We start from the raw sequence: 16,824 nt of genomic DNA, 5'->3' as shown, positions 1-16,824 counted from the left end.
CCACTGATTTCTAGTTGTGTCCTCTTTTGGAAGGTCAAACAAAGTAGTTTCGCTTTCACAACGAAATACACAGCGACTCCACAACATGGCAGCGGTGGCAACAGCAAGAATGAAAGTTACGCCTTCTTTCTTTGTGTGAACATTTGGGCACATTATGCAAATCTTCCCACATGTTAAACAATATTACACTGTAAATACATTTACAGCAAGTTAAATGACACGCTAAAATAAAATACAGAATTTTTGCTACAAAATAAAATTACAGTAAGTTACGAGCGAACTGCTGCCAGTTACTGTAATTTCTACAGGAAGGTAGGCATATTTTGTGCTTGAGCCCATATTCGTAAAGAAAAAAATAGCAATATTTACATGTGATTTGACAGTTTATTTTAATAAATAGCACAAATCTAAAAGGTGTGCATTATATCTGAGAACTACATGAACACTTCACAGTTGGTTGTGTTACTGTAACCACCTCCTGCATTGATGGCATTCGATCTGAAAAAAGAAAGAAAGATAATAATCTAATCTAATTGCTTAGTAATCAATTGTTAATTTCAACTCAGTTAAATTCATATTGCTTTATTGGCATGACGTCCTGAAAATAACAGTAGAATACTGGCAGCTGTGGTTGCTGCCAGTAATTAACTGTTAATTTACAATTCTCTACAGTTGATTTACATCTCTCTCTTTTTTTTACAGTAACGAACTGCTTCCAGTTAGTTACTGTAATTTCTACAGGAAGTTTTTTACAGTGTAGATATACAAAAACGGATGAATATACTTCTGTTCTTTCTAGGTTCAGAGCCCTCTTAATGACTATCTTGTTTTGGAAGGAAGAAGAAATGGAAGAGATGCTTTGGAAGTGTAAGTATGGCCCTCATAACTGTGATAAGAGAGCACAGCTAACGTTATATAAACATTATACCCCGGATTCACAGGCCAGTCTCAGACTAAAATGCATGTTCAAGCTGTCTTGACTGAAAATATCTTGTAGTGACACATCTTAAAATATGCCAGTGCCGTTGTCATGTCTCAAGATGCACACCAGTAAAGTTCTCCAGGCATTTTTATAAAAGTTATTTAAATATCCAAATTTAACCAAGGCCTAGTCCTGGCTTAAGCTAAGCCCTGTCTGTGAAACCCTGTCCAAACATGGACGTTATACAAGAACAAAACAATGTCGTTGTTCACATCAGGCATGTACATACATTTAAATTACTTTATGCACTAAAATGTTTATGCCACCTCACAGCAAAACTCCAGATCAGCTGTATGTCATGTGGGTTAACGGAGACCTGTTTTGAGGAGGATCACTTTATTGACTGGCACACTGCACAATTAAATGTAAACCCTTAAGTCAGATGCCCTTTTAAAGACTGTAACTTTAATGTTTGCTCTTCACAGAAAAGTGGACAACGACAAGCCTTACATCACCCAGATGGTATTTCAAAGACCAACTCTTTTTACAGTAAACCAGGTACATATAAGTGTATTCATCCCATGTTGTATTTGCCATAATTACAAGATTCCAACTTGGAAAAAGAATTCATGTCCTTGTAGAACTCATAATTACCATCTGTAATCTGGGAATTTTCTGAGAGCTTCTACTTGTACCACGTGACCACTGTATCTGACTGCTGCAGATTAATTTAGGCATTGATAGTGTTGCCATAGAAACGCACAGTTCCCGGTCCAAGGACATGAACAGCTCTAAGTAGAACATGGTGTGAACGCAGCATATGATCTTGAGTATTTGACAACAGCATTATCTAACTGACTTGATAATGTCTTTATCGATCTGTTTCTCCCTCTGTTAGGATGCAGCTGACAAGACAGACTCCAGTAAGAATCCTCAGTGTTGATCAAGCAAGTCCACATCTAACCCATCTAGAGTGGGATTCATCTTGGAAGAGAACTTTGTAATGGATGAACTGACCGATCTCAGGCCTTCTATATCCATTTTTTCAGACTGATTTATGCTCTGCACCTGGACTAAGTGTATGCTGTGAAACCCTGTCTCTATGTTCAAACATGGAAGTTATACAAGAACGAAACAATGTCGTTGTTCACATCAGGCATGTACATACATTTAAATTACTTTATGCACTAAAATGTACACTTATGCCACCTCACAGCAAAACTCCAGATCAGCAGTATGTCATGTGGGTTAACTGAGACCTGTTCTGAGGAGGATCAATTTATTGACTGGCACACTGAACAATTAAATGTAAACCCTTAAGTCAGATGCCCTTATAAAGACTGTAACTTTAATGTTTGCTCTTCACAGAGAAGTTGTCAACGACAAGCCTGACATCACCCAAAAGGCCAGCTCTTTTTACAGTAAACCAGCAGGTAATGCTCAACCTCGGAAAAGGTGAGTTAGCACCTAAAATTCAGTACTGCCAATATTGTGAACTCGGAGTGGAATAAAACCATATAGTTTTGATGCCGTTTGTTGTGATTCTGAGATAAACAGTTGTATGTTAGTTTGTTAAACTAGTTTTTTCATGTTTTATGGGGAAATGTTTTCAGATAAAAAATTAATGTTTTGTTGTGTATTTAAATGAACATTTGGAATTGAATTAAAATCAAACAGAAAATTGAATGTTCCGTTATTTGTTTGCTTTTTCTTAATTTTCTAGTTTAACAAATTGGAAAAATAAAACAACTGATATAGATCTAACTTGGAAATTACACTGAAAAAATTTTAATTCATCCAATTAAAACAATTTAGGGTAATGATTCACATCTATATTTTTTAACTTGAGCCAATGAAAAATAAATAACTTGCCCTAAACAATATTTTCTATGTCTATGAAAACTATAAAAATAAATTTCTTAAATGAGAATTTTTGTTTTGATTAAATCTATATTTTTTTGTTTGGATCAAAAATAGAATTTAAATTGTAAAACTTTCTTCAACAAGAAAAATATACTTTGTGCCAGGTTTTATAAAATAGTTTTCATAGACAGAAAATATGGTTTAGGGCAAGTTATTTATTTTTCATTGGCTCAATTTAAAAAATATAGATGTGAATATAACCCTACATTTTTTTGGATGAATGAAACATTTTTTTCAGTGCAGAAAGCACTGCAATTTAAAAAACTTTTCAGGACGTTTGAAGTTCAGTCTGTTTTCTGTTGTTCTCATTCATTCCAAAGTGTCCAGATGTCTAGCACTACTCTAAGCGCCTCATATGAGTCAGTAGTGACCTATTTCTGTGTTAAAGCGCTGGTGGGTGTGGTGCTTTCATCTAGAAGCCAGTTTTGGGCTATCTATCCTGAGCACAAACCTTGTCTGGTTTAGTTTAGTTCAGTTATCAGTCAGTTGCGCCTTCACAATGAGCCAAGCTGTAGTCTTGTAAACTACTTTAAACAGTAGGCCTATATTTTAACTTTTTGAAAAATCTACAGCTAGCATAATTATGTGGCTCCTTTCTGAACATCTGTACTTATTGGACATAGCAGATGTGTCTGTGCTTCAGTCTTAAATGTCTTAAGGAGCAGATCAACATTGTGAACAAGACTGAATTATAGTTGCCATGCTGGATGGAGTGAATGTTTGAATGCACTGCATGAATGTGTCTTTTAGGCATCCAATAAAGTCTCTTTGACAGTCATTTAGTTTTGCTCATCTGCTCTTGTTGAGAAGTGTGCCATCTGGTGGCTGAATATTTAAGGGGTCATGAACTGCATTTTTTATTATTTTATAATGTTCTCTGAGGTTCACTTATAATATTAGTGTAATTTTACATCAAAAACATCATAATTTAGAAGTAATAGACTATTTTCTATCCTGTTTTTGGGCCTCTCTGCAGGTGCATTCAAGATGAGCAAGAAAACGCCCACTACTGTGATTGGCTAACAGTTTTGCTTATTTAAATAGCAGATGGAAGTTGCTGTGACATACTCTGAAAACAACATGGGTCATTTGGGGTTAAAAAAGTATAAATACGCAGTATATACTCGGCATCATATTGTCTTGTTTAAAAATGAATCCTTAGCAAAGTAAAGTAAACCAAACAGTGTTTCACTGACGCGATCTGGAGCCCTTTGCTAATTTTCCCCACGTTTACACCGGACGTGAGTAGGGTTGGGTACCGAAACCCGGTACCAATATGGCACCGGTACCTATGTAACCGGTATGTACTAGAACCGAATCAGAACTCCGATTTTCGGTGCCTCATTTCGGTGCTATGCCTGAGCGATCGATTGAAATATTTGTCGGATGTAAGAAGCGTCATCACCGGCACCGTACATGAAAAATAATTTCCCGACTGAGAAAATGCACGTGAACTCAAGTCGGAAAGCTCTAATACAAATCCAACAAATCTTTGTAGTAACGAGTGTCCATGTTTTCACATTCCGACTTAAAAGCACAACTCGGGAAATGAGAGCATCTGATGAGCGCTTGAAATACACGCCGTGAATGCAGTAATTACACTTGCTCTTATGGCAGCAGGTAGCCTTCCCTTAACTAAGCTCTAAACATGCTTAAATTAAAATGCCTAAAGCTAACCTTCCCTTGTATTCACATTTCTAAACCTGTTGTCCAACAAAAGAGAACATTATAACCTTTTTACTCCACAACACAAGTCAAATTCTTCCTTTTGTGATCTGATGTGGCTTCTTGTTACAGAATGAGGCAGAAAATATGTTCCATAGGCTACTTTAAAAAGAATACATCGATTAGCAATGGATTATAAATATACTTAATTGTTATGAAAATACCAAAGATGACTTGAATAACACAGATAAACTATATTGTTGCAGTCGAGTGTTTATTGTCTTTGTTTTACCATTCAAAATGTTTATATGTTCTGTTTACTCAGTTACAGCTATAATAGCCATGCCTTTGACCATATAAGGGATTTCCTGGAAGGTCATGAGTTCAGCTACTTGTGTGACTGGATATGTGGACTTTCTGTGCGAGGGCGCCCTCTGGCATCCAGTATGAATGAAACAGACATCATGTGTTTATAGTGCTAATGGCCAATCCATCATTTTTTGGGGTATTTTTATTTATTTTTTATTTTTTTTAATAAGTATCGGTTCAGGTACCGGAAGCATTTTAAAGGTATCGATTTGGCACCAGTATCGAAAAAAAACAAAACGATACCCAACCCTAGACACGAGCGGTGCAACGCGATAGACAACAGAACCCACTATAATCTGCGATTCTGTCTACACTGGATGCCAACAAATTGGATGCCTACACTGGATGCCACATGGATTGACAACAAATCTCCGACAATAAACTGATGTCCCGCTCTATTTCTGACATACAAGCATTCACACTTCTGACCTGAAATAGAAATTGATTCACAACATGACGCAACAGTGCTCGCGTCCGTTCTAGATATGTTAGGATCACAAGGAAGGCAATTCAAAGACTATTTTTCACAATTTACACTACACATTGTCTTGTAGTTAGGGCTGGGCGATAAAACGATAACGATAATTTTAGCGATGTAATTTTTCACGATAAAACGATAACAAGAGTTTGATAAATGTTCGATTTAAAGTTTATTTTGCCCCAAAAGCGGATCGAAACAGCGTGACTCATTTGAAGCGCGTCACGCGGAGCATTTATCCGCTCGGTCAGAGTTCAAACGACAGCGCAGCGCGAACTCGCTTGAGCAGATGCGTTTTAGTGATGGGACATGTTATAACAAAGAGTTGGTTATTATTATTAAGTCTCTTTCCGGCTCAGACTGCATTGGTTAAACTTATGGGGCTGTCACGTGATGAACGAATGACTCGGAAAAAACCGAAGACTCGAAATAGGTAAACTACTTGACTAATTCCAGTACAGAACCTATATGATGTTGCGCATGCGCGACTGAACGAATCACTCCCCAAGACGACTCGTTCTTCCCGAGTCACATTAAAGATTCGTTCAAAAAAATTTACTCGCTGATGAGCCTTGATCACGCGACACCAAACAGCGCTGTGCGATCCAGTGTGAAGCGCTTGATTTCAGCGAAAAACACAAATGACGCCGTGATTTAAAATAGTAATAATTACAGTATTTTGTGTGATTAAGCTATGGCGTTTGTGCATTTATACTAAATGTATTTAGACTGCTGTTTTTCATACAAATACCTAGAAACCATATAGTTGCATTTTTACCATGGTATATTGAGGTGGTATATGTGTGGTTTTAACTGTGGTTTTAACTAACTCAAACAGTCAGAATAATTAAATTTCACCATATAAAAATGAGGTTGTTACAATTTTTACAGATGTTACTGTTTTTGATAATTAACATAAATTTACATCTGCATCCTAACTCAAGCTACTACTACAGTCAACTCAAGCTACTGTCAAATGTGCATTTCAAAGAGACAATTGACTGGAAAAGTGTACAGAATTAAAAAATGTGATGTGTCATGTTCTGACTGTAAAGAGTAGTTTAAAACCACAGTTAACAGTCTGGTTTCTACAACTTACACTTAGAAGCAAAAATATGAAAGAAATAAAGATTTTAAATTTATCTGGATAATTATCAATATCGACTGATATGAAAAATTGTATTGTGATCATTTTTTGGCCATATCGCCCAGCCCTACTTGTAGTCTTGTAATGTCATCTGTATGGTTCTGTTGATGGAGTAGGCCTAATCCTGTGTTTGCATCTCTCTAGTATTTCCTCTCCTCCTACTACAAGTGTGTATCAGTGAACGGGGCTAAAGAGGCACTGATGTAAGCAGGCATTGATCTTCTCCTGCGGAGGTGGTGCTTAGCCACACTAAGTCATAAAGTGGCACATTCCAAAACGAGTGGTTTTCTGAGCTTGGTTTCAATAAAAAGCTGTTTTTAAACTAACGAGAATGTTTTGAAACTTACATGATGTTTTTATATTAAATTGACCTGTTATATGTCAAAAGATCAAGGGAAATTTGATTTCTCGTTCATGACCCCTTTAATAGTAAAAATAATAAGTACAATTTAGAATAATAATATTTAAGCATAGCCATATCACTTTTGCCATTATCCAAACATTATCAAAAGCACTAGATAAGTAATATTATTTACTGATTATATCTGTAAAGAAATAACCAGACTTGCATAACACGACCCATAGTCAGTATGTTTTTATTTGCAATTCAATTTTCATGTAGTTGTTCTTGTGATACAAGTAATTTGCTCATGAAAATACAGCAGTCCTTTACTATACACATGGTTTCCACATAAGTTTCAGATCACTTTGTTTCCATTCAACATGAAACGCTTGATTTTATTCTGTTGCTTGACCCTTGCTGTGAGCAACGTAGATTTAACAGTCCAAAACATTTATGTCTAAGCTGATACATAAGTGTGGTAATTTTGAAATGTTATTAAAGATTGGGACCATTTCAAAGAATACGGGAAAACAAGCACTAATGACTAATGACAGTGTAACTTCTCTTTCTTTTATTTTTAGATTAGCCACAAATGAGGGTTCATCACTAAGATCAAATAAAGCAATTCATGAACTTCAGCAAACAGTCTTTCTTTTTTTTGTTGTTGTTGTTTTATTCCCCCCAATGCTAAATGGGTTCAAGTGAAAACTAATTATACTCTATACATAATAAAGAACTAATAAACAAAATCAAAACCTGGTCCTTGATTTTACACCAAAGAAATAGTCTTTTAGTTCTTATCTGAGACATGATGATCCATTCCGTGGCAAAAATGAGTTATTCTTTCCTCAGAAAAACATTGAGTGCGTTGAAATATGTTGATCTGCTTTAGCATGGACAACTCCGACTAGCATATGAAAGAGCCTCCACAAAGGAATCAAACACAAAGGCATATCCACTCCAAACAGTATTCGAATGAACACCGTTACAATTAGTTATGTATCCAACCACCCCCCCCCCCCCCCCCCAATACTATGGAAGTTGATGGGAATCAGCAACCGTTTGGTGACAGAATTTGCATTCTCCAACACACATGTTTATACTAGAGTTTGTGTGTGTGTGGGGGTATCAAGTTTGGTGCTACACAGCAAGGCATTTTGGGATCTGAATATGATCCACTTTTGATGAACGATCCCTTTAAATCAACGTTATCAGGTCCATTCATAACAGACCGGTTCTCGAAAACCAGTAGATGGCGCTGTTGGTTAAACTTCAGTATTTAAACCGTAACAAAGTAAATGCAGCCTACATTTCCCTATACAGATTTCTCCGAAAGAATAAAAAAATATATATTTCAGTATACATTTGCAGATGAAAACTGTCCAATCCAATAGGAACTGAGAGAGAAGAATAAGATTAAAAACAAGGAAAGCTAGATTCCAGAGTGGCTGGATTTGTGTCAAATATGACTGGAAATTTGTGCGGTCACAAATTTCACTGATTTATTAATTAACCTAGAGTATCACTGCACTCATTACAGCAGTAAAACTATTTCTGAGTGATAACAAAGACAGTTTCTTGCACTCGTGCGCCCCCTGGTGTGGGATTACACTAAAGCATGCTGCGTGTTTGAAAACACAATGTCGTTAACAGTGTCTTTTTTACATGAATTTTTTTTTAACAAAGTCTTTAAGTTTGTAAATCAGTGTCCTTCCTGTATGTTAATTTACAGCAAAAAAAAAAGTTTTATAAGGAAATTACAAGGGGAGATTTTCTGCACTACAAAGTAATCATTGGGAAAATTTCAGTGAGAGAGGAAGTGCCTTATCACTTGCCAAATACTGTACAGTTGTGTTTTATTTTTGAAATGGCATCGAGTAATGTCAAGATCGACTCATCCTCTTACGTGTTTTCCTGTAAATTCCTTTGTTCAAGCGATGAAGTTAGTGCGGTGTCATTTTTTTCTTCTTCTCCTTCAGCCGCCCCTCCTCCTCTCTCCCAAACTCTCTCCCGCCTCTGTCTCTGTTAAACAGGATGCTGCTACTTCGTTTGCGGTGCCAACAGCTGAGGTCTGCTTCCTGAGTTTCCTTCCAGCCTGAGAGAGTTACAGGAACAGAAAGGAAGTGTGTGTTTGTGTGAAGGCAAGGGACATTGTGTCATGTACGTTTGTTAGAGAGAGCAAAAGAAAAGAGAGAGAGAGAGACTATGGAATGCTGTGATATCACCAGCTAAGTCATACACAAAGGCACACACAAGCACTCACTCTCACTCCTAGTAAAGTCTACCGTGGAGCGTCTGCACCCAGCTGTGAGTACATTTTACTTCACACAGGCTTTTTTTTCTTCTCTTTCCAACTTTCTGTTTGCCACCGTATCTGTCTTCATTTCTAGACATTAACTGCAGTCTGTAATATGTGTAGGCAGGCAGGCAGACATCCACTGTTTTGTCTCAGTCACAGTTGCTGTTGTTGCGGTACTGGTTTGTGTATGATATGATCTCAGACTTTTTTAGTTGTAGACAGCCGCCATCTCTCTTAAAGAGGTCACAGCATGCCAGTTCAGTTGTGGCCAAAATAAGACAATTTTAAAATAGAGCAGAAGAGTTGTGAATGGAGGGGGGTCTGCTGACGACAGAAGCGAACCCCTGTTCCTGAGGAATCCCCACAGTCAGGCCTAAAAAGAGCCTGGAGACCATGTGTTTGAGTAAAATATGCTCTTTAGCAGAGGGTTCTTAACCTTTACAGTGTCATTATACTAAAGCTGATCATTATGTAAATATTAAAAACTTTCTTTATTATTTGAAAACTGCTTACATTTTTCTTTTCTTTTTTAGTTCTCTATTTCTATTAATAACCATATTGTTCTGGTTTTTAAAAGCTATGACCAAATAATACATTTATAAAATAAAAATTATAAAATAGTAAAATAATCACAATTAACCTCTTAATTTCCAACTAGTCTTTAAAAATCAGAAAATAAATAATATAACATTTGATAAAACACACATTTAAAATGATTGCATTATTAATATATTTGAAGTTAACTTTTACATCCCTAAATAAAAATAAATGTTTTATTAAATCTATGAATGAATGAAAGAAAAGAAGGGGAAAAAAGAAAGATCAAGGCTTTTTTGACTTTCTATTTAACATAAGACACAAAATATCGAAAGCTGCACAGGAAGAGAAAGAGCAAACAAACTATTAAAGAGATCAGATTGCTTCCAGATGTTCTAATCTGTCATTTCTTCTGATAGCGTGTCCAGTTTATGGCTGCTAATTAGTGATGAGAGCTTGTGTGTGGTGAACGGACCGAGCTGGGCTTCATCATCTTTACCACCGTCATCCTTGTACTGAAGGACTGTTGCTGAATCTCAGGATAAAATCAGGTGAACCACACACACGGCCATGCTGCAGCAGATCTTGAACGACATGTACATCGACCCGGATGTGCTGGACGCTCTGAACGACGAGCAGAAGAAGACGCTCTTCCTGAAGATGCGCGAGGAGCAGGTGCGACGCTGGAAGGAGCGTGAGGAGAAGCTGGAGAGGGAACCACTCAAGCCCAAACCAAAGACAGGTGGGCACTGGGTTTATATATTATTCAATATATTTCATTGAAGTGAGTTCTCCGAGAACTTTTAATGCAGTAGATTACATTTACAATTTTATGTATTTAGTTTAAACAAACTTTAAACAGTGCTACAATATTTCCTTATTCCTTACAATATTTTTAGTTTGACATGAGGGTGGGTAGATCATTAAAACGGCTTATAAATTTACAAAATAAAATTTAAGCAAATCATATATTTAGACATGATCCTTTTTGACTGGGTATGGCACTTCTGCAAAAGACATGCAGTTGTCTTTTTAGAAGGACAGTCATCTTGAAGTTAAAGTTCTTTTGCGCCATGGTCATCAGGATCTGTCTAGATTAAAGATCTACAACATCTTGAGGTTTGAATGTGGGACCTTTGAATTGCTAATGCAAATCTTTAATCAGTGCGTTTACCATTCCCACATCTGTAAGCCACAGAAAACTGCTCTTCCTTTTTATTGCTGGCTTTAAATGACTTAATATGGTCTGCATCTTAATATGGCACATGACTCAGCCAGGACAGAATAGCTTAGCTGATAGCACCCGGTTCACTACTGTGGTACTGCCTTCATGGAGTTCATGGAAAAACATCTTGTGATGTCAGAATAGGCTCACAGATGTGGAAAGATGTTTGGACAACAGAAAGCACTTTGAAACACAAGAGTATTTATATTCGATGAGATGAGAGTTACTGTGATTGATGCGACCACTGGGAACATCTACGTCACGGACAAGACACAAGACCAAATTTACAGTCTTCTGACTAAGCAGGAGACGTCCAGATGTCATTGGACAAATGTCATGGCCAATATTAGCAGAATCTGATATTGGTTAAAAGATCTCCTCAGTGTGACACTGAAACACTGTAAACATCCAGTCAATAACTATGTATATCATGGGGTTTTTCCCTTAATTTCACCGCTTTTTAACACTGAAGGTCGCAGACGTCACAGATACGAGATTTCCGTGAGGAGGACAGCTGTCTAAAAGCTGGTAAGAGGGAGGAGTAAACAGCTGAGATGTGAGAGGAATGCATCTGAGAGATAGAGAGTATCTGTAAAATGGCAAAAGAGACAGAGCTGTGAAAAAGCAAACAAATGAAAAATGAAACTTTACGTTGCTTAGCTAAAGTTAAACCCGTTTAAACTGGTTAGACGTACAGAGGGCTTATGGAATCTGGCAAATCGGCTTTGTTACTGGAAGAGCCAGAACTTTGACAGATCATCCTCAACTAGATTAGTCAATGAGGTAAAAATATTACAATGCAATGAAAGTTTGAAGTGTCCAGAAACTTTTTGTGGCCACTGTATAGCCATTCTCTTGGGTTCATAAGGAAGTTCACGACATTAAATAAGGTTGACATGCGTAAATCCAGGAGGAAGTTGTCTTTGCTTAGTAACAAAGCAGTTCTTATCAGATCCCTGCGTTTCAGACCTCAGAGGAGAACAGAGAGTCCTCTTATCTCCTTGAGACAATGGCAGCTGTTCTTGCAGGTCAGTGGTTTCCCCAAGACATACCGATACAACATCTTGACTACCTCTGTGCAACCCTGTCCAATGGACCATGGTGTCTGTTAGCAAAGTGGATAAAATGTCAGTCATTCAAGGTTCTGTCACACAATAGTGCAAAACTTTAATAAAATAAATAACACAATAAAGAGAGTCTCTGGAGACATCCTGACCCTTGCATTGTGTGAGCAGGCTACACAAGGCAGAGGAAACACTTCTGTTACTGACCCAGTTTTTAGAGCAAGAAAGGAAATGTCAGCCAGGCCAAGTTCCATTCCCTCACATAGATGACTGCCAACAAAGCAGGAAGTATACAGGAAACACGGGCACTCAAAACACACTGAGGAAGAAGAAAGAGGAAGTAAAAGGAAGAACATTGGGATTGTAGATTTAATTATCGACAGTTGTGAACAGATGATGTGGATGTTTTTTGTCTTGTGTTTTTTGTGGTTTTGTTTTGCTTTTTGCCATTGGTTTTGTAACATGTCTTACATATTGCATTGCATATTTGCATGCTTTTATTTAGCAAGAATTCATTTAAACAAAAGTGACAGTAAAAACATGTATGTTGTAACAAAGGATTCCTATTTCAAATAAATGCTGTTTTCATTCATTCTGAACTTAATCCACAAAAATATTCAGCAGCAATACTGCTTTCAACATTAACTTGTAAGATGCTGTTTTGTTGGCATCACCTCTTTAAGGCCTAATATGGCGGAAAGAATGAAGTCAGAGTCGAAGACCATATTTTCTATGACTCGAATGAGCTGGTCTTAACTACAGCGAGTCCTGGCTGAGTCCCAAAAAGTCCCGATTTGGACTTGAGATGGACCTGAGTCTGGTCATGTCTGGACTCGAGTACTACAACACTGACTGCTTCCTAAAAATAAGGGAAAATATATTCATAAAACTTACAAGAGAATAAATCAAAAATAATATCTTTTTAATATTTTATACCTTTTAAGCATTCAGTGAATTAGCCTCATTTAATGTTGTTTGTTTCTGTTTCTACTTTGGTTTCTGCTCACTTCCACGTAATTTCACATGGTCGTTTTAGCTATTATGGCAGTTCAGCCTGTTTGGTTTGACATGAGCGTTTTCTCTTGACTGGGATCACGAGTGTGTCAGTCAGGCTGTTCAACTGGAATCTTATTATTTTGCCTGCAAGAAAAACCAGTTCATCATGGGAAGGTTTTCCTTATTTGCTGTCAAATGTTTCTCTCTCTCTCTCTCTCTCTCTCTCTTTCTCTCTCTCTCTCTCATACAGTACAAGTCACCTTCATTTTTCACATTGTAATTTGTATCTCATGTTGTCTTTCTCTGTATTTAATTTGGTTGCGCCATTTGTTCTTAAGACTTGACAAGTAGTTAATAAGCTTCTCATAAAGGAATATGTAGTGATAAAATAATGTTTAGCTTTACTGATCCAATAAGCAGCCTTAAACTGTTTTTCCATTTTTTTCCCTTTTAACATATTGAATCATGTTATGGTTGAGAACATTCATAAGAACAGGAAACATAATGCATAAATAATTGTGAAGTATAAGAATATGTTTAAATATGTAAATTATAATTACTAAACTAGGCTTGTTGTGTTTCAATTAGGCTTAATGGTACAAACCACTAAGACTGTGTTTTTTTTCTCTCCTCCTCTCCCTTTGTAGCTAATAGCAAGAGTGTCAGTTGGCTGCTGGGACGAGATGGAGACGTGCAGGTCATTGTCATTGGAGAGATGGATGAGCTCAAATCCTCCAAGATCATCTATTCAGGGTTTGGAGAGAGAAAAACTGTCAGCGTCCTCAACAATTCACAGTATGGACAAAACTTTAAACAACTTTAAACACCAACAAAGGCATCAGGATATAAAGATGTTGTGCTACACCTGAATAAGAACAAGTTATATTTAATGACATAAACCACCTATAATATGAGTTTTAGACCCCAGTTTGTTTGGTTGATAGTATCTGAAAAATATCATTAAAATTGTGTTTTGATTTTTAAAAGGGGTATGTATATAAATATTATTTATACTACTGTTCAGAAGTTAGGGGTCTATAAGGTATTTTATGTCTTTTTATGCTCACCAAAGCTAAATTTATAAAAAGTACAGTAACAGTAATCAGTAAAATAGATAAAACTCATATATTTTAAAGTGCCCCTATTATGGGTTATGAAAGGTTAATATTTTGGTTTTGGGAGTCCCCAACAACAGGTTGACATGCATGCAAGGTCAAAAAACACTTTCATTGTCTTATAATATGCATTTATTTTTACCTTACTTGCTCAACGACTCCCAAACGATTCGCTCAACGATTCATTTTTCCAAACCCCTCCTTTGCGTGACGCTAATCTGCGATGATTGGTCCGATTGGTCTCATTTTCGTTTCATCATGCCTAATAAAGCAGCGTTTGTGAGCGCAGTGCTGCTTTGTGTACAGCGTTACCGGGGAAACTGCTATTTTACCGCTCCAAAAGCGGCACCTAGTGCCAAAGAATGAATTTGCATTTTCATTCAGACCAACTCGAAAGACCAACAAGTGGGCGGGCAATAATATTTGGGATTCTTTTGATTTGGGAAAGCTTGGGATTCGTTTTAAAAACGACTCCTTTCAATAATTCAGAGTCAACTCTTTCTTTTGAAAGACAATAACTTTATACACGGTGCACTTTCAGATTTAAAACTTTGCAGGATGTTTTCATTCACTTAGAGCTGTGTTACACACTGCATGAACGGTAATTTTCAAAAATCCATAATAGGGGCACTTTAATATATTTTAAAATGTAATGTTCTGTGATAGCAAACCTGAATTTTCAGTCTTCATTGTCACATGATCCTTCAAAAATAATTCTAATATGCTGATATGGGAAGCATTGCATATCATTTTATTTATTTATTTGTGGAAACAGTGTTACCTTTTTTCAGGATACTTTGAATAGAAAGTAAAAAAAAACAGTGTTAATTTGAAGTTGAAGTGTTTTGTAACTTTGTCACTTTTGATCAATTTAATGCATCCCTCATGAAGAAATTGTTTTAATGGTAGTGTAAATAAATGTAGTTTAACCATTTTTATGTTTTCATATTTTATTTCTCCTCTGCGAGCTGTGTATAAACAAATAAGAAAAAAGGGCTAGTAAATGAGCACATATGTAAATCTGAAAGAAATTCTGTGTCATGATGAAAACGTGTTTGACTGTGAAGGGCGTAGATTTGTTTGTTGTGTTTTCACATGTCTTGTCATGTATTTCAGCAACCAGCCCAGCACTTTAAAGAGCAACTTGATAAACCGAACAACAACGGAACCTGTACGATCAGGGCAAGAAAACCTTCCTCCCAAAGCACACTCAGGAGTTCAGCTGAACTTTAAGGTGTGTTGCTCACGTGCATGTGTTTGTTTACTTCCACATTTGCTTAACTCTTAAATTGGTTGCTGCTGTGTATTCATGCAGCTGTGTGTGCGAGTGTGTAGGTGACCTTCCTGTCGCCGCCATTAATCTCGGACACAGCCGAGGGGCAGTGAAGACGGACTTTCTCCACAGGGAGTCATCGTTCAACAGCCAAATAAATCACAACCTCCATCTCTCCCTCTTTTTGCACCCTCCTTTCCTCCTTTTTTCATTCCCTTCTCCTCCATTATTCCTTTTCATCCTTTCAAAAAAAAAGCCCTCCCACACACCCACCCACCTCTCCATTTCTCAGGCACAACAACTCTTTCATTGCGCAGCTCTTTATGGCTATATTGCTCTGCTCATGTAATCAATATGTCTGTCTGTGTGTGGCCAGTTGGCATCCATGCGATTTTGAACTGACAGACAGCCCAAATTATGCGGTAACACCGTGTCTTAACAGGAACAATGCGACAACTTTCCAACCAGTGAAAAGCAATTTGAAGCAGTGTGAGGTGCTGAAAACGTATTTGACTTGATATCTAATGCACCGTTATGAAAACCAGGATTTCAAACCAATGAGATTTCAGAGTGGGCAGGGCCACCCCTCACAATACAGTAGAAATAGGTGGATGTGATCAACAGAATTTCTTGTAGGTTTGAAGTGCAGTGATGTCATCTTTAATGTGTGTGAATTACTGTATCTCGGTCAGGATCTCGGACACAAAGTGTGCATTTTAAAACTGTCTATCCAAGGTTTTCACTTAATATGTGGAGATCTCACCACCTTCTCTTTCCTGTTATACTAAGGTGGATGGGTGGGTGGGGGGTTTGCACTAGAGTTTCCATGGCAACACCGTGCGCAGTGAACGCACTCCTGGGAGGAGATGTGCTGGCCAGTATCACCACACTATGATCCTCTACTTGCTAAACACAAGCATCTGTCCCTGTACATCTGCACATGTGGCTCATAGTTGCCAATTAGCGAAGAGCCACACAAGAGTCACAAAAAACATCTGAACGCCTTCAGATTCTTAACTGATCATAAAGTAGATAATTATTATATATGATAATATGATTATTGCATCAGCTTTTGTTATGGTAATGATATATAGAAGTGTGGAAGAGTTTTGCTCAGTCTAAAGTCTTTTTGTTTTCACAGGACAACAGTGACAAAGAATTAAGAACTCTGGCGCCTCCACAGGTGTGTTTTGTTATTGCACCAGATATGATATTCACATATTAAGTGATGTTTTGTCACAACAGGATACTTTAAAAATGAGTGCAATCCATTTTATGTATCTTATAAATGCATTCTCTTAATATCCCATAGATGCTTGTAAATGAAGAAAAGCCATCAGCACCTTCAGAAAATGTAAGTATCATGTGTTATATGTTTATTAGAGCATGTATAGTTTTCAAAGATATACCTTTCTTCATAATATATATATATATATATATATATATATATATATTTTTTTTTTTTTTT

At 37.0% G+C, this 16,824-nt stretch overlaps 1 protein-coding gene and 1 long non-coding RNA gene across 2 annotated transcripts in view; both read left to right on the top strand.

Moving 5' to 3' along the window:
• The window catches only part of LOC107684716 (uncharacterized), a 16,613-nt gene extending 14,288 nt beyond the window's left edge, over nucleotides 1-2,325 (top strand). Inside the window, exons 3-4 of the long non-coding RNA XR_001633884.1 lie at nucleotides 800-867; nucleotides 2,291-2,325. This is a non-coding gene — a long non-coding RNA (uncharacterized LOC107684716). The remainder of the gene's footprint in view (nucleotides 1-799; nucleotides 868-2,290) is intronic.
• A 6,512-nt stretch (nucleotides 2,326-8,837) lies between these two features.
• LOC107684728 (SH2 domain-containing protein 4A-like) overlaps nucleotides 8,838-16,824 on the top strand; it is a 13,724-nt gene continuing 5,737 nt past the window's right edge. Inside the window, exons 1-6 of the mRNA XM_016481065.1 lie at nucleotides 8,838-9,154; nucleotides 10,103-10,425; nucleotides 13,616-13,763; nucleotides 15,200-15,317; nucleotides 16,498-16,539; nucleotides 16,669-16,710. Of these exons, the coding sequence (XP_016336551.1) occupies nucleotides 10,254-10,425; nucleotides 13,616-13,763; nucleotides 15,200-15,317; nucleotides 16,498-16,539; nucleotides 16,669-16,710 (522 nt within the window). The 5' untranslated portion in view covers nucleotides 8,838-9,154; nucleotides 10,103-10,253. The remainder of the gene's footprint in view (nucleotides 9,155-10,102; nucleotides 10,426-13,615; nucleotides 13,764-15,199; nucleotides 15,318-16,497; nucleotides 16,540-16,668; nucleotides 16,711-16,824) is intronic.

The sequence above is a fragment of the Sinocyclocheilus anshuiensis genome, unplaced genomic scaffold, assembly GCF_001515605.1.
Source record: "Sinocyclocheilus anshuiensis isolate Anshui unplaced genomic scaffold, SAMN03320099.WGS_v1.1 scaffold509, whole genome shotgun sequence".
Taxonomy (NCBI): Eukaryota; Metazoa; Chordata; class Actinopteri; order Cypriniformes; family Cyprinidae; genus Sinocyclocheilus; species Sinocyclocheilus anshuiensis.
The sequence above is the reverse complement of the archived record's forward strand: the minus strand, read 5'-3'. Positions and strand labels throughout refer to the sequence as shown.